This window comes from Haematobia irritans, chromosome 1 (assembly GCF_050003625.1).
Source record: "Haematobia irritans isolate KBUSLIRL chromosome 1, ASM5000362v1, whole genome shotgun sequence".
Classification (NCBI taxonomy): domain Eukaryota; kingdom Metazoa; phylum Arthropoda; class Insecta; order Diptera; family Muscidae; genus Haematobia; species Haematobia irritans.
In genome coordinates, this window is record NC_134397.1 from 49,994,240 (window position 1) to 50,013,640 (window position 19,401).

Genomic DNA, 19,401 nt, shown 5'->3' on the forward strand with positions numbered 1-19,401 from the left:
TGACTCTAACTTTCAATATGACTATGGTGGTGATGGTGACGGTGAATGAATAAAAAATGTTGAATGTTTTATTGCTGTTCTGTATGGTTTCTCCATAGATTTTAGTTAAACATCTAAAGGTGCAGCTGAGTAGAAAAACTTATTAAAATATTCCACTCATTATCACCATCACCAATAGTTACTGGTGTTTGTATTTTTTTCTTCTATGAAAACAAAAAACCAAAACAAAAACAAAATATATTGGCAACAGTCAGCAACAATTGAAAAGCAAAACAAAAAAAAAACGGGTGATTTGTTTGGGGAGATGTCTGAAAACCCAATTGTCCGGTAGGTCACCACATTTGACGTGGATAATCATTACCTTCAAAACAACTAGCCAATGTTTTACCATTTGCATTGACTTACCTATTTGGATTTTCTAATCTATTATTGTTTACGTCTATGTATGCATGCATATCTCCAAGCTACTTAAGCAAAATACAATTTTTGTTACATCCGCATATGCTTCCATTCAGTTGGGGACAATTTTAGTTTTAATTTAATCATAGCTAAGTAGAATTTTTCATGCAAATTTCCCACGCAGCTTATGTACTTTAGCAAAAATGTTAGTTAACTTTATAAATATTTCCTTACAGCTGTGTTTATTACTAAACAGCGGCTTATCTTTGGATTCATATCAATAGACTTAAGACACAAACTTCACTCATACATTTCAATAGGATACCGAATTGAATAGCAAATGCTGTGCTATGACGAAAACGGATATAAATAATTTAAATTAAAATTATTTTCAAGCAGGTGATTGTGAAAATTATTTCTAGACAAATGAATGATACATATTTTGATTATTGACATGCAAATCTGGGTGTAGAATAGAGCATGTCAATACCACGGAAAATTAGTTTGATCCGAATAGTACACGCCAGATTTCATCGAAATCCAAGCCGCAGTGAAAGAAAACGTGATCGTGACCTAAACATATAGCAAGAACGGATGCACAACATATTGAAAAATGAGCTTGGACTAAAGTCATTGAAGTTCCCAAAAAAATGCAATAGCTCACCGATGCAATTAAGGGTGGAAAGACGTTTGCAACGTTTCCCAACAAAAAAAAAATGGAAGTTCTTCTAAAGGCAAAACTTTAAAAGCACTTCCAAAAGTGTCATCCCAACGATGTTCTTTATTTTAACTGCATAGGAAGTTGGATTTTTTTTATAACTCGCATATTGTTAATGAGAAATTTAATTTGTATACCCACCACCATAGAATGGTGATGGGGGTATAATAAGTTTCTCATTCCGTTTGTAACACATCGAAATATCGATTTCCGACTATATAAAGTATATATATACTTGATCAGTGAGAAATTCTAAGACGAAATATGCTTGTCCGTCTGTCTATCTGTCTGTTGTAATCACGCTACAGCCTTCAATAATGGCGCTATCGTGCTGAAATTTGGCACAGATTCGTTTTTTGTTTGCAGACAGGTCAAGTACGTAGATGGGCTATGTCGGTCCAAGTTTTCATATAGTCCCATATAAACCGACCTCCCGATTTGGGGTCTTGGGCTTATAAAAACCGTAGTTTTTATCCAATTTGACTGAAATTGGAAATCTAGAGGTATTTTAGGACCGTAAAAAGGTGTGCCGAAAATGTTGTTTATCGGTCTGATGTTCTGATATAGCCCCCATATAGACCGATCTAACGATTTTGCTTCTTGCGCGTCTAGAAACTGTATTTTCTATCCGATTTGTATGAAATTTGAAATCTAGAGGTATTCTAGGACTACAAATAGGTGTGGTGAAAATGAGGCGTATCGGCCCATCTTTTGGTAAAGCTCCCATATAGACCGATCTCCCGATTTTACTTATTGGGCTTCTAGAAACTGCATTTACTATCCGATTGGCCTGAAATTGAAAATCTAGAGGTATTTTAGAAGCACAAAAAGGTGTGTCGGAAATGGGGTGTACCGGTCCATGTTTTGGTATAGCCCCCATATAGAGCGATCTCCCGATTTTACTTCTTGGGCTTCTAGAAACTGTATTTACTATCCGATTTACCTGAAATTTGAAATCTAGAGGTAATTTAAAATCACAAATAAATGTGTCGCAAATGGGGTGTATCGGTCGATGTTTTGGTTTAGCCCCCATATATACTGATCTCCCGACTATACTTCTTGGGCTTCTAGAATTCGTGGTTTTTACCCAATTTGTCTAAAATTGGAATTCTAGAGGTATTTGAGGACCATTAAAAGATGTGTCGAAAATGGTGAGTATTTGTCCATGTTTTGGTATAGTATTGTAGACCCTAAAAATCTGTATCGCATTTATTTTCACCGATCCATTTGGTAAGGCATCGATATATACCGATTTCTTTTCTTGAGGGTACACCCAAAGAAAAAATATTTTCCTCCGGAATTAAATTTTAGACAAACGAAATTCCCCTTTCGTATAAAGTATTTTAGTTTAGAGCAAATTAATCAGAATTTTTGATAAGCGATTCAACGATTGTCTCTAAAATTTGTGTTAAAAGGAAACTTTGCTTGTCTAAAATTTCCAGATTGTACTACTCGTTATCATTTAAATAATGGCGGTAAAAATCTACAGATTTAAGATATATTTGTCATCAAACCCCCTGAAATCTTATATATTATCTAGTAACCCGTAGCGGGAGAGTTTTCAAAGTAAACTATTATATTTGATTCATGGTGGTGGGTATTTAAGATTCGGCACGGCCGAACTTACTGCTGTATATACTTGTTTTGTTTCAAATAGAATTAATAAAATGGTACAAATTATTTACATTGTGCATAAAAAAATGCTAAATCGATTCCAGAAAATTTGCAATTTTTTTTAACTATTTGATGTCAAACGTTCCAGACAACCGTTAGATCAAATAAACAATTTAAAAATTATTTATTTGTCAAGATATCACAAAATTTATTAATTTACATGCAAAACATGGAATTTACACCACACTTTAAGATGCGATGTATATTCATTGTAACGGCTCTTGAAACGGTGGACACCGACCTATGACAAGTCCATGTAAAATCCATCGCGTATGCTCTAATTTTGCACCACAAAAAGAACATTTTCACTATATTTTTGGCGACGCTTTTTGCTGGGTTGCACATGCCCAGTGTTGGGCAAAATTTATTCTAAATAACGAATAAAAAGATAACGAATAAATTCGATTTAGTTTTTATTTGGAATAACAAATAATTTTTTTATTCGTTTATTTGTGAAAACAAATAACTTCAATTTATTTGTTATCTTTTTATTTGTTATTCGAAAGTTTCAAATAAAATTTCAAATAATACACGTATGTGAAAAAAAAATTTTCTCATTGCCTCCTTCGCTTGAGAACGTTTTAGGCGTTTATAGCTTTGGTACTCTTCAAACGCATCCTTACCATGTAGCCTCTTAAGGTGAGATATGAAGTTTAATGTTGAATTTTTCTCTCCTTTTATCTTAACAAAATCAGGCTCACATTTCACGCACACAGCACTGATATTCTTTACTCCGTCTTCTAAAATTCTGTACAATTTTCCATCAAAAATGGAAAAACCAGATTCACTTGAATCACTATTTTTGGATGTTGTACCTTCGGGTTCCATTCCTAGTTATAAAGACAATTATCGCTCCTCAAAAAAAGATTATTTTATCAGAAGAATTCAATAAATTCAATTTATTTATTTTTTTTCGATTCAAAAAATTATTATTTGTATGACAAATAACAACTAACGAATGACGAATAATTATTTGTGACACAAATAAACAGATAACAGTTGAAATTTGATTTCAAAAAATTCCAAATAAAAAATAACGAATAAAAAATTATTTGTTATTTGAATAAAAATTTATTGAATAACGCCTAACCGAATTCGGTTTTCTCCTATCGAGAAATTTGTGAATAAACAAAAAGATTGGGTTTAGTTGCCAGCTTAAAATTTGCGATGCAAATATTGTGGTGAGGCCAAAGATTTTATGTCCGTGCGAATTTTGCTTAGCATACCCCCTTAAAAAAGTTATATGTGCAACGTGTAAATTTATGTTATAGTCTTATAAAGAACTTTTATTGAAAACAGTTTTTTTCTTATTTTATTTACACTTTTGTACGTTATTAAAATACATAAATTAAATCTTTACTTAACGTTTGCTTTTATAGAAAATCCATACTTAAATTTTTAGTCATAAAAAATATTTATATGTGCAAAATTATATTTTTTCTATATGTCAAAATAAAATTAAGATAGTTTGCTTAACTAATACGATATAGTATTGCCCTTGTTTATTAAAACTTGCTGTAATCGGTGAGGCATAGAACATACCAAGTTTTTCTGAGATGCCATATCGATTTTTTTCCATTCTGCCGTAATTGCTGTTCATTGGGTGTTGTATATTGCTTGGACTTGGCAAATACCTTAGCGGATAATATGCCCCAGAGATCTTCTATAGGATTTAGATCGGGACTTAGCGCTGGCCAGTCCAGGGAAGGTATATCACGAGACTTAAAAAAGTTTTTTTTTTTGTGAGGCGTACAACATGGATGGGGAGCATGATCTTGTTGAAAAGTCCAAACTTCACCATATAACTCATCTGGAAAATCTATTACATTGTTCTCCAATAAATTGACATATATCTCTGCATTAATTTTAGTGGGGACAAAACATATTTTAGATTTTCCTCGTGCTCCAAAAGGTGCCCAGACCATAAGAGATCCACCCCCGTGGGTGCGTTTATAGCAAGTTTGACGAGGGTACCGAAAATCTCGCCAATATTTGTGATGGTCATCAGGACCATCCAAATTTAATTTCTTTTCGTCGCTAAATATAACCGTTTCGAACTCTTCGTCCCAAAACTTGTATTTTTCAGCAAAAGAAATACGATCATTTTTATGGTGTAGTGTTAACCTCGGTTTAGGAATATTATTTTCGTATTTTAGTCCTATATCGTGCTTGATAATTTGCTGAATTCGTTGTCTAGTCACATTCAGAACCAATTTTACTTTTATTTCTCTGCAGCTCATATTTTCATTGGCAGCAAGTTGTCGAACATGTCGCTTTGTCCTTTGGTCAATGGTTGAAATGCGCCCACTGCGTTTAGCACAAGCATAGTCTGTGGATTTTTTTTAAATTGCTAATCGTATTGCGATGTCGGATTGTCGCCGATGCAATTTCTCCATTTTTTTTTGCCTGCTAGGTCCATTCCGATCAAGTTTGCAACAGTATGATTACCTAATCCCAATTTTTGAGATTAGGTCAAAATTTTATTTCTATAGAAAATTTTGTTAAAATTTTATTTCTATAGAAAATTTGACAAAATTTTATTTCTATAGAAAATTTGACAAAATTTTATTTCTATAGAAAATATTGCAAAAATTTTATTTCTGTAAAAATTTGGTCAAATATTCATTTCTATAAAAATTTTTGTCAAAATTTTATTTCTATAGAAAATTTTGTCAAAATTTTATTTCTATAAAACATGTTGCCAAAATTTTATTTCTATAAAAAAATTTGTCAAAAAATTTTATTTCTATAGAAAATTTTGTCAACAGTCTATAAACTTGTTAATGAAGTCGTTTTGTTCATATTATTAAGTGGTTCGTTCTAAAAATGGGTATCTTTACATGAAAGAAATTTTTCTTTGACTATGGTCAACTTGGCTTTAATAATTCTGAAAAATTCTTCAAAATTAATGAACTTTTATTTAAATTTGTTGTCTTTTTGCATCTTGACTACAAAGCAAAAGAGAGTTCAAAAATAGGATATGCCTTTCAACTCTTTATTTTAAAGACAATTTTTACTTGAAACATAGCATAATTTCTACTTGAAGTCGAGTCTGAATTTGGAATTATAAATTTTCGTTTATGCATTTTTAAAGGACTTTTTTTAAATGGAATTTTTGGACCGGGCATGGTTTTTTCAGTGTGGTAATGGTATGGGGTGCCGTAAATCTCCCGATACGGGTTATTACTAAAGTACCGACCACCAGAGCATACAATTTTGTTCATATGTACATATGTTACTAAAGTACCGACCACCAGAGCATACAATTTTGTTCATATGTACGTATATATTCAATTTTCAAATGTCATTTATTGACTTGTCCACTCGAAATCCAGCACAATCTCTTCAGTTTCCTTTTATGACCCTGAATGGATGAAGTTTTATACACAAATACACGTCTTTTTCTCTCTAATTCCACAAGAAAACTGTTTTTTTTTTCATCTTGAGAAAGAATTGCATTCGAAGAATGAGTAAATTAAATTACAATTCTTTACTAATGGATCACCTAGTTTTGTGTAAAAAGATTATAGGGCACACCTTTCTGTAGAACAACAAAACCATAAGCAAAGATAATCGGAAATTATTTATTTTTCAAAGCCCTTTAGTAACCCTGTAGATATTTACATTGTCATCGCAATTTGAATAATGTCGTAGGAGTAGAGTGTACCAAAAAAAGTGAGTGTTTATGAATAATCTAATGATGCGGCTATATAAAGCAGAACTGCACAGTGCAATGAATTCAGTTTAAATTAAAAAATTAAATTAAATACCAGAAATTTTTGAAGTAAATTCCTGAAATTAACAAAACAAACAAAAATCGATCCCAATAGTACACACAAAAAATATATTTTTTGTCTTCACATTTAATTCTTGAATTATATATGAATTTATTATGAATGTAATTAATAATAATAAAATGAATGAGGCATTGACTTCTATTTTTAGCAGACTTTTTTCTATGAGTGTAAAAATAAAAAATCACGAAATTATTTGATCCACTTAATTTTTAATTGAAATGTCTTCAATCACAGAAATGACAGAATCAATCACCAAAGTCAATTAAAAAATTAATTTATTCAATTAAAAAATTAATTCATACATCTAATTGTTGTATCAATTAAAAAATTTGTTGACTCAATTAAATTTTTAATTGAATATTTTTTAAAACTCAGAAAAATTACATTAATTAGAAAAATTTTATGGATATTTTTTCTGTGTATATAAGAAAATTTACAAATTGTGATTCGGGAATTTCGAATGAAATAAGTTATAGTCTTTGCATACAGATACTCTGAAGAAAGTATTGACCTAATAGGAGTTACTATGGAACCACAATTTTTGGATACGCAATTTACTCAAAATTATAAACAAAATTTCTTTAAAATAAGGAAAAATCAATTAAAAGATATTTCATAACTTTTACTTTACATTTATTTTATATATTTATTTTATTAAATATAGAATAAGAATTTTTGAAATGTGGGTCCCTTCATTAAAGCTGCATGTCTATGGAATAAGATAATCTTCCTTAAAGTAAAAAATAACGTTTTTGGTTAAAAAAATTATCTTTCAGTTAAATGAGATCTTGAATGTTTGGAGTCTAGATAAAAATATAGGCTAAGACTTGTTTCAGGGATTTGACATCATTAGTTTAAAGTCATTTTTGAAATTAAGAAAACATTTTTGAAACTACGCTTACGCCTCACACAAAAATCAAGGTACTTCCACAAGAGAGAGCCATTGGTATAGACATTTACATAAGATTTGGAATTAATGTTTCACATTTCTGTCGAAAACAGATTTCGCTAGAGTCTAACGCTAGAGTCTAACCCAGTGACACACCTTGAGGTGTGTCACTGTTCACATACCGTTGAACGTTTGCTCAACGAAATATGTCTGAAATACGTCTCTGCATTAGAAGATCATCTATCAGCCTTAGTATCCCTTGATTAACATTCAGAGTTGGCAATGCATTTATTATTGAACTCGGATGGATGTTATTGAATGACCCTTCGATTTCTACAAAATAGTTTTGGGCAAAATCGTCCACCGTAGTGTATAAAGGAACTAGTTCCTTTAAATCGTTCATTCGTTCCATCTTGTTCTAATAATTTGTTTGCCATCACTGTCGTCTACTGCAATGAGAGGAACTAGAATATTTAGTCCTGATATCGTTCCTTCGTTCCATTTTTTTGTTTTTATTTTTTTTATTTTTGTTTTTAATAAACTCAATAATTCAACTGTTGACTCTCTTTCACAAGCAAGTTGAAGAAGAAGCACGTTTGTATGAAGAAATATAAAAGTTTGGATTAGTTGTCCGCACTCGATGTATTTTTAAAGCGAACTATTTTTTTAAATAAATGCTTCTTCAACAATTTTTTTAATTGAAACAAAAATTAATAGTATCAATTGATTTTTTAATTGGATCAAATAATTTTTTAATTGATACTATCATTTCTGTGATTGAAGACATTTCAATTAAAAATTAATTGGATCAATTAATTTCGTGATTGAATACAAAATATTTTTTATGTGTGTATGTGTAGTTCAATGACAAGGGACCTCATTCTTAAGGTAGAATTACATACCATGTGTACAATGCGTCCGATGATTCAAGAGTTGAAATTTCTCTTTGAAATCGAAAGCTCGAATAGTTTGCCGCAAACAGAAAAAAATCAACACTTCCATCAACGCACGGATTGACGCATGGTGTGTAATTCAACCTTTATAGCAGAGTCCTAACCACGGTTGCCACAATTGGTTGATTTTTAACTGTTGGGTAGATTGGTATAATTCTTTATGTTTTGGTAGATTTTGTAAAATGTTCCTCTCCAACTAAAAAAAAAATAAAACTTTGAGAAATTTTTCTATAGAAATACAACTTTTACAAAATTTTTTATAGAAACTGAATTTTGCAAAATAAGATTATTTTGTTTGGTAGTTTTTTTTTTAGCAAACTATGTAAGGCGTATTTTGACTATGAAGATACTGTGGAACACTATCTATGTCGTAAAGATATAGATACCAATATATCGGTGAAAAAATTCGCCGATATGTTGGCGAATTTTATTCCTGGAATAAAAAGTGAACGATTGAAAAAAGTTAGAGCGGACAGCAAGACGAATATTAACCCTCTAATGCCCAATCCCGCCTTTATGTGGGCTTCGTTAAATTATGAAGCTTTTAGTAAAACACACCTTAAGACAACAAAAATGGATAAAATAAAAAGAAAACTTTGTTAAAACTGTTCAAGAGGCTTTGCAGCATATACTGAATTTTACCGTATTATTTCTTCTTGTTTAGTTTTCTTGCTTTTGTGTCGTTAACATTGAATATTTAATCAGCTGGCAAAAAAATTGGGGCATTAGAGGGTTAACATAGGTGTATAGCGACCGTCATAAATAGGAGACACTTGGAACTCATTTCACCATGACCTGTATTCAATGTAGTGAAAAATAATAGCAATATAAGTCATTAATTTTTTTACAGGAGTATTTAAGTAACTCTAGTTTTAATAACATACTTAAATTTTGTTAAATACTAATGAATTTCTTCTCATATGGCAAAATCTACGGTTTTCAATAAAAGATGAACTTTTTTAAAATTTCCGTTCGATTTAACGAATTTTTCTAAATAACAAAAGGGCGTGATAATGTATCGTTCGTAAAATCGAGCTTAGACTGTATCTATCAACCTCTCCAGAGTCTTTAGAAGGAATGAGGAAAGTAGCTACCAGTACTGTCAGTGGCAATTTGCAGCAATACCCCATGAGGAAAAATACTTTATATTAAGAAAAGTTGTTTAAAAAGTTTGCCTTCTTGGCAGACGAAGAATTTCGGATGAAATATGTGAGAGTAAATCGTTTTTGATTATAAATCAGAGGTATAAATCAAATATTAAGGACATTTTTTGTTTTTCTTTATGAGTTGCTTCTTAATTTTCTAAATGAAATGAAGTAACCAATTTCAGGGGACGAAATTGACACTCTCGAAATCGGCACGTTACCAGGGGATTGTCCTGGACTCCAAACTGAATTGGCTCGAGAATTTAGCGGATCGTATGATCCTATGCGGCATTATACGCATGTCAGAAACTTGTCGGGGAGCGGTGGGTAATGAAACCGTCCCTTTTCAACTGGCTTTATAAGGCCAGTAGCTGTGTATGGATGTCATGTATGGTGGCCCATCACAAACCACCACAATCATATACTGAGATTGGGCAGAATAAATAGAACGGCCCTCATCTAAATGACTGGGGCGATGAGGACAATGGCCACCGCAGCACTGGAGGTATTGATGGGGATATGTCCCCTGACCCTGCATATTAGGAGAACCGCGGAGGTTATACTGATCAGACTGAGGGGCCTGGACTCATTGGAGAGCACGGGCTGCAGACACACTGAACTTATAGTCTATGCCGGACGACATATGAGAACTGACTATATGGCGACACGACATATGTATGAGAATAACCTGGAATCAATTATCCCGAGCATAGAAGACTGGGACGAAAATAGGATACACTTTGGAAATCTCAACATCTATACGGACGGCTTGAAAATGGCAGAGGGTACAGACAGCGGATGTTACTGCAAGGAGTTGGAACTTAAGGAGTCCTTTAAGTTGGACGATAAATGCAGCATTTTTCAGGCTGAGATATTTGCTATTGAAAAAGCTGCGGAACTTCTATCGATGAGGCCGTTATTTAGATGCGACATCAGCATTTTCATCGATAGTCAGGCAGCTATAAAGCAGCGTTACCGTTGTGCCACTTTAGTGGCAAATTTGCCACTTTTGCGCCACTTTTTGTTTGTGCCACTAAATGTGATACTTTTTACGATTTTGTGCCACTTTTCCAATAATTTGTGCCACTTTTTCAAAAGTTTAAATATTATGGGTAGTTATCACAATAGATGTGTTATTAAGAAAATTTAATATTGTGCACCAACAGCCTTCGCTCATTAATTCTTATTACGTGAACAGTTACGATTCAACTTATTTGGTAAACCGTACTTTAAATATGCCAAATTTATTGTGGCATGAAATATCAGGATAAATATGAAAATGTTTAAGGTTTGTATTACGACCGCAGGAAATAATTGATGATGGATCCCATAAGGACCCAGTTAGAAAAAATTGCAATCGCCTTTGGACATATTGTTCCAATTCTACTATATTCCTCAAAATGAATGCTGGAACAGTGGACAGTATTGAAGCATTACCTCATTAGAGAAAAATTGGAAGAAATGTCCTAAGAAATTAGAGAAAGTATATGTTAAAGATCCAAAATGCACTTTCAAATACCAAAGATTTATCTTAAATTTTTAGTTTATATTATCAAAAGTATGAATACCGTTAACAAAACATTCCAAAGCGAATCCTCCTAAACGTGAGTACTATGTTCGGTTTTCGAGTTGAAAATCACTTTATTTTCGCGATTACTTTTCCTGAAATAATCAAAATTATAAATGATTGAGTTTAATTTATCTGCTTTATATTGAACTGTTTTAGTAAAGTAACCGCGAAAATTTCAACTCGAAAATCGAACATAGTGCTTACCTTAAATTGTTTATTAATTATATTTAACAAAAATATTCTATTACAAATATACATAAATTTTGTAAGAAAGTTTGTAAAAACGTGATTTAGCAGATATCGACTATAAAAATTCTTTGTATATTAAAAACATTAAAACAATATAGATAGGTCACAAAACGACATCACAATCCGAAAGTTGTGGACAAATTTTACCATGAATTGACATAAATGACAAAAAACTGAAGAAAAGGGGGTTCCGCATTACTTAAAAACCAATGATGATATAAATTATTTTGATACCGTAAATAAATTTAAAGATATAATTGAAAGGCCTGATTATTTTATAGACGCTTAAAAAATAATTTTAAATAGGATTTGTTCACCAATTTGTATGAATTCGCAAAATATATTTTAACTTGACCTCATAGCAGTATTTATTTCTTAAGTTTTTTGTATAAGTTAATAAAAAGAATGTGCCACTTTTTGTGCCACTTTTCAAAAATAATTGTGCCCCTTTTTTCGACGTTTGCCACTTTTTGTGCCACTTTTTGAAAATTCCCAACGGTAACGCTGCTATAAAGGCCCTGGGCAATACGAACATAAGATCGAAGGTAGTCAGCCGCTGTCGTTGTGAGCTTACGGTTCTCACTCAACAGTATAATGTAAGTCTGTGCTGGGTACCTGGACATTATGGCATAACTGGGAATGAAGAGGCAGATGTACTGGCAAAGGAAGGCGCAGGTGGCACGGATAACGTTTTTCCTCCGCTTTCTTTGTTTATTTGTAGGATCAATAGCAAATATGAAGATTTAGGGAAGAGGCGATGGGCTTCTTCTACAGGCTGTAAACAAACGAAACTGATATGGGACAAGTATAATATTAGGAACTCTGAAATCCTGATGTCAGTGCACAGAGGGGATGTGAGGTCAATAACAGGCACAGAGGGGATGTGAGGTCAATAACAGGACACAACATTCTGGGAAAACACATGGTGAGGATCGGTCTAGCGAATGATGATATGTGTAGATGGTGTCTGGACGCCGAGGCTACGGAAAGTTCATTTCACTTCCTGTGCCAGTGTGCAGCACTATCTTTCAGAAGAAACAAGATACTGGGCTCTTATTTCTTTCAGACTATGACCGACTTGCGAGAATGCAGCCTGAGGAGTATTCTCGCCTTCATCAGGGATTAGGGGTGGAGGGCCTAGGCGTATCCGAAGGACACATTATCATAGAATGGACTCATTCCGGCCGGAGCAAGACAGACACGAAGAGGAAGATGGAAAGAAGTTTGAGGAACCGCAATGGACCAACTATCCGCTAGTTCGGATTCGTGTCATCCTCCATAACCTAACCTAACCAATGCTACAGATCTCGCTGCATAGGTTATTCATACCAAGTTTAAGGTCGTTCTTCGCTCATTATTTTAATTATAACAAGAGTCTTGCTTTGATATATTTGCCAGCAAAATATAAATATGTGGAAGATATTACAATCGGTAAACAAATTTATTATATTTTTAACTTCATGCTAAGCACTGTTGGTTTGTCTCTTCTATTCATATCATGAGAATGAGAAAATGGTTTGTTAAAAAAAAAATCTAGATTTGTTGATATAAATCGCACATCTACAACAAACAAAAACCTAATAACAACATAAACTTGAACTAATTGCTTTTGATGATAATCTTTCGAATAGATATGACGTTTTGTATTTTGTAAGACAAATTGCCTAGAGGAGTGCCATCAAGTGCTATACAAAATATGATGCATATCATTATGATGTTCTAAAATAAGTTTGATGGTTACAAGACACACAATTGTTTCACACTTGTTTAACACTTTTGTTAAAAAAAACTACAACTAGAGAGAAACAAAAAATCCTAATAAATGATCAATGTAACAACTAAAATCAATTTTCCGTTTTTTGTTTTTTTTTTTTTTTTGTTGATAGTGTTAATGTGCTAAAATTTGTTTTAATTCCATATAATTATAATAATAAAAAATGCATTTTTTTCTCTTCCACCTTACTATTTTGCAGCCAATTTAGATGGTTCAATTTGTGAAATCACTAATCATGTAGACGGGGGAAAAAACATCCACAATCTCCCAGTGAATTCACTTTAACAATACATCTTATAATACCGATGAGAATTTTCCCCATTACATGAATACTGAGACCCAAAAAACAAAAAAAAAAACAAAAACAACAGATAAGACAAAACTCAAGTTGATTACAACTTTAATTTATATAGAAAAATGTCCGCCTGTCTGCCAGCCTAATAGACTATCTATCTATCCAATAGTCCATATCCGTCTACTCTCTTCTGACCATTCATCTTGCGTCCATGTCCATTGCGTTCATCCATTTCCCTAGTTGTGTTCCGTTTTGTGAGTTTAGGATTGTTGGAATAGCCAGTGAGTTTTGGTTTATCCCACACACACACATACATTAATTTGAAGAACAATTTTCGAAATTATCTGTAAAATACCAGAGGGATGAGAGGCAGGAGAATTTAATGTTGCGATTTAAAGTGCAGATACAAAAATTACCTGTAATTTAGCCTACACTCGAAATTGCAAAAAAAACTTAATGAATCATAGGGAAAAAAGCAAATCAAAGGAATTTACGGAAATTCCATAAGCTTGTAAGTACATTCAACTTTTTCTAGGCTATATTAAATTGTGGTAATAAAATATATTACCTTCCTAGGAAAAAAAATTTGAAAGTTCTTCCAAAGGCACAACTTTAAAAGCACTTCCAGAAGATGCACTCCCAATGATGTTCTTTATTTTAACTACCCAGGAAGTTTTTTTAATTCAATTATTTATAACTTGTTTTTTTTTCATACTTTTAATGGGTAATTTTAACTTTTTTTGTTTCAAATAGGTTAAAAACAGAGTAAGAATTCATAAAATGGGTAATTTTGACTTTTTTTGCTTCAAATAGGTTAAAAACAGAGTAAGAATTCATAAAATGGCACAAATCATTTAAATTTTGTCGAAAAAAATGCTAAATCCAATCTGAAAAAATTGTCAATTTTTGAAAATGTTTGAGGTCAAACGTTTCCGACAAGCGTTAGAATCCATTAAAAATTATAAGAAATTATAAAAATTATTTATTTGACAAAATATCACAGAATTTTTTTAATTTACATCCAAAACATTGAATTTGGATCACACCTAAAGAAGTGATGCAAATTCAGTGCAACGGCTGTTGAAATGGAGGATTTCCGTCCTAACAGGTTGGCTGATAAGCCTTCGGTCTGACACATAGATGGCGTCGCTAGTATTTAATGCATATTATTTTTATATAGTACCAACCTTCAAATGATTCGTGTCATTTGAAGGTTGACGTCTGTAAATCAATTAGTTTGTGAGATAGAGCGTCTTTTGTGAAGCAACTTTTGTTATTGTGAAAAAAATTGAAACAAAGGAATTTCATGTTTTGATAAAATACTGTTTTCTGAAGGGAAAAACTACGGCGGAAGCAAAAACTTGGCTTGATAATGAGTTTCCGGACTCTGTCCCAAGGAAATCAACAATAATTGATTGGTATGCAAAATTCAAGCGTGGTGAAATGAGCACGGAGGACGGTGAACGCAGTGGACGCCCGAAAGAGGTGGTTACCGACGAAAACATCAAAAAAATCCACAAAATGATTTTAAATGACCTAAAATGAAGTTGATCGAGATGGCTGGCAGAGGCCTTAAATATATCAAAGGAACGTGTTGGTCATAGCATTCATCAATATTTGGATATGCGGAAGCTCTGTGCAAAATGGGTGCCGCGCGAGCTCACATTTGACCAAAAACAACAACGTGTTGATGATTCTGAGCGGTGTTTGCAGCTGTTAACTGTAATACACCCGAGTTTTGCCGTCGATATGTGACAATGGATAAACATGGCTCCATCACTACACTCCTGAGTCCAAACGACAGTCGGCTGAGTGGACAGCGACCGGTGAACCGTCTCCGAAGCGTGGAAAGACTCAAAAGTCCGCTGGCAAAGTAATGGCATCTGTTTTTTGGGATGCGCATGGAATAATTTTTATCGATTACCTTGAGAAGGGAAAAAACCATCAACAGTGACTATTATATGGCGTTATTGGAGCGTTTGAAGGTCGAAATCGCGGCAAAACGGCCCCCTAAGAACAAGCAAAAAGTTTTGTTCCACCAAGACAACGCACCGTGCCACAAGTCATTGAGAACGATGGCAAAAATTCATGAATTGGGCTTCGAATTGCTTCCCCACCCACCGTATTCTCCAGATCTGGCCCCCAGCGATTTTTTCTTGTTCTCAGGCCTCAAAAGGATGCTCGCAGGGAAAAAATTTGGCTGCAATGAAGAGGTGATCGCCGAAACTGAGGCCTATTTTGAGGCAAAACCGAAGGAGTACTACCAAAATGGTATCAAAAAATTGGAAGGTCGTTATAATCGTTGTATCGCTCTTGAAGGGAACTATGTTGAATAATAAAAACTAATTTTGACAAAAAATGTGTTTTTCTTTGTTAGACCGGGGACTTATCAGCTAACCTGTTAGATCAATCAATTTCATGATTGATGACAAAAAATTATCACTAAACATTTTGCAATTAAAAACAATCATTTAAAATTTTAATAGCTTCAATTAATTTTTTAATCAAATCTAAAATCAATCACCGACATTTATTGGACCATCTAATTTTTGAACTGGCGTTGTTAATTTATACTATAGTTTTTGTGATTGAAGCAGTTTCAATAAAATATTAGCTGGATTTTTTTCAAGCGGTGACACTTTTATGCCATTTTGTCTTGTTCCACTAAATGTGACACTTTTTACATTTTTGTGCCACCTTAATATCATACTCTGCCACTTTTCAATAACATTTAGTTATACTGTTAGATGTTTTATACATTGTGCCCTAAATACCGTTAAGATTACGCACACAAAAAATATATTTGTTGTCTTCAATTGAAAATTAATTGATCCAATTAATTTTTAATTGAAATGTCGTCAATCACAGAAATGATAGTATCAATTAAAATATTAATTGAAAGTCAATTAAAAACCCAGTAAAGAAAGAGCTTCCAAAAAAGTAGTTTGGATCCCCAATCTGTGATCCGGAAGTAGTGCAAACTTGGATAATTTCCAATGAATTTTACATGGGCTTGTCATAGGACGGAAGTACTCCCTTTTTGTATTTTTTGCATTGCTTTAGAAGTTGTGCCTTGATAATTCGTTTGAATGAAGAAATTTAAAAAGCGAAAAATAATTTTTTTCAACTAGTTTCACTTTTTTCATCTATATTTTTTATTACATTGGTATTTTCCTATTATCTAATTTTTACAATTTAAAAAACTTTCGCTCCGACCAGGTGTTGAACCTGGATTTTTATTTGGCACCATAACAGAACTCCTTAGCACACTCAGCCACAAACGCCATTGAGCACAAAGCGAACATGTTTGTGATATGATCGTAATACGATCATTCTAACTGCTTCTCGAGGTGTTCATTATTAGTATGAACGATTATTTTTTTATGTTCGGTATAAATTTTTGTATAAATATATTTGTTCCATTAAAAAATCAACAAAAAAAATACAAATTCTCGTAATTTGCAAAACCTACTCAAAAGAACTTCCATGGAAGTTAAAAAGGCACAGGTTAATTGATTCTATTAATTTTTGTGATTGATTTTTGTTTCAATTAAAAAATTGTTGTATCAATTAAATTTCTAATTGATTTTTTTTTTAAACTCAATTAAGATTTTAATTGGAAAAATTTTCGTGTTTTTTTTCTGTGCAGATATGGGCAAGTGATCCGCTCAAAAATATACAAATGATTTTTTCTGTAGTAGATAAACCGAATTAATATTAAATTTCAAGGAATGGTTTTAAACGAAATGGAAATAAAATGATTGTTAGGTTAGTGAGGATCAAAATTTAAAAAAAAATGTTTCACAATTCTACAGAAGATACTGATAAAAATGCATTTCAAAGTTACATTTTCTATAAAAAAGTGTGCCACTATTTTAAAATGTGCCACCTTTTAAAAAAATTATTGAAGATTTTTTAAATTTTTAATTAAAATATTGATTATCCCAATTGACATTTAAATAAAAAAAAAAATATTTCCAAAGGGAAAAATAATTGAAAATTTTATACGAAAATAATAAGTTTCATACTATTCATTGGTTCATTAAATTTAGAAAAAAAAATCCAACCATAATTATAACCGGAAAATTCATAAGCAAGTATAAACTTTGGTAAAATGATTTTATCTAAAGTAAAAATAATTATAAATAAATAAACAATAATAAATAAGTAATTGATTGCTTCAATTGAAAAATTAATTGAGATATTCGACCAGAATCGATTACATTTTTAATTGAACAAATTAAAAAATTAATTGAAAATACAGGAAGAAATTAATTAAATTTTTAATCAAGTATATTTTTTATTTCTAAATTCTGAACAGAAAAAAATAATTTTTGCCTTCAATCACGAAATTAATTGATCCAATTAATTTTTAATTGGAATGTCTTCAATCACAGAAATGATAGTATCAATCACCAACGTCAATTAAAAGATTTTTGTTTCAATTAAAAAATTTGTTGAACCAATTAAATTTTTAACTGAATATTTTTTAAAATTCAATTAAAATAATAATTGGACAAATTTTCGCGATATTTGTTTCTGCACACAAAAAAATATTTATTTTTTTTTTTATTTAATCACGAAATTCATTGATCCTATTAATTTTTAATTGCAATGTCTTCAATCACAGAAATTATAGTATCAATTAAAAAACTAATTGACACTCAATTAAAAAATTAGTTGATACTATTAATTTGTGTGACTGATTTTTATTTCAATTAAAAAATTTTTGAACCAATTAAATATTTAATTGAGTATTTTTTAAAATTAAATTAAAATATTAATTGGAAAAATTTCGCGATATTTGTTTCTGTGTGTGATTGATGCTATCAATTTCGTGATGAATAAATTAAAAAAATAATTGAATCAATTAATTTCGTGATTGAATCATAATTTTTTTGTATATCCTGTTTTCTTCTGTCTTCCGACCAAATCATTTTTGGTAATCCTCAATTTTGGATGTGAGATTTCTATTAGGCCCTATCTTTAATGATTAAAGGAAAAGGGTGATATGTATCCTATGCTCAAGAAGAAGAAAAACTATAATTCCCGCTATATAATTTATGATACTTAAAATTTATTTTTTTTTAATCAATAGGTTATCGTTCCAAGGAATTAGCCTTTAAATAAAAATAAAATTTTGTTATTTAAATATTCGCTAATTACTCACCTTGTTGAAAATAATTTGCCTTCCTTACATAAACACAGACTAGCGCCATAAGTTGAAGCTGTGATAAACGCTGCCGCGTTGATTGCGGCAATGGCAATAGATCTCGCAGGTTAGCAATTTCGGCATTAATTAAATCTCGACGTAATTTGGAAGCACCTTTTGTTGATTTGTTGGCATCGAACCTATAATAAAAAACCACAAACACACACACACATTATAAACCTTTTGGGTAATAAAAGATCGTACGAAAGTCATCGTAAAAAATATACACCAGAAAACTATCGATTTTTGCTTTAGTTGCTTTATGATTGGAGGAACTTTTATGCCTCGTTAAAAGGCCATGATGTCTTAAATAAACGACAAATGTTAGTTCTTATGAATTTTTGTGCTGAAAGTACTAATTTGAAGGCTTTGGGGGTTAGGGCTACTTTTTACGCTTTATTTTTTTGAAAACAAAAAAAAACTTTTAGCCTGTATTGGTGGAATCCTTGGTTTTGTGTATATTGATTGTATGGTATAATCAATACAGTGGCCAAAATAAAACAAAATTGTTTGCAATCACTAGGACAAAGCAAAGTGAAAGAGAAAAGTGTTAATCCAAATCGAATAAAATGTTAGTATCCGTTGCCATATTTATCAATAGGGAGTTTTTTCTGGCCTTAGTGAAACTACTTTTTCAACAACAAGTCTATACGGACTTAAGTTCGGCCGGGCTGAATCCTAAATACACATAGCATTACTTGAAAATATATCGAATTTTAAGGAAAT

General features: G+C 31.9%; 1 protein-coding gene across 1 annotated transcript in view; it reads right to left on the reverse strand.

Annotated features, from left to right (window-relative positions):
* Positions 1-19,401, reverse strand: part of dysf (neuronal PAS domain protein dysfusion) — a 163,595-nt gene that overhangs the window by 64,718 nt on the left and 79,476 nt on the right. Inside the window, exon 4 of the mRNA XM_075290300.1 lies at positions 18,634-18,815. Coding sequence (XP_075146415.1) covers positions 18,634-18,815 — 182 coding nt within the window. The remainder of the gene's footprint in view (positions 1-18,633; positions 18,816-19,401) is intronic.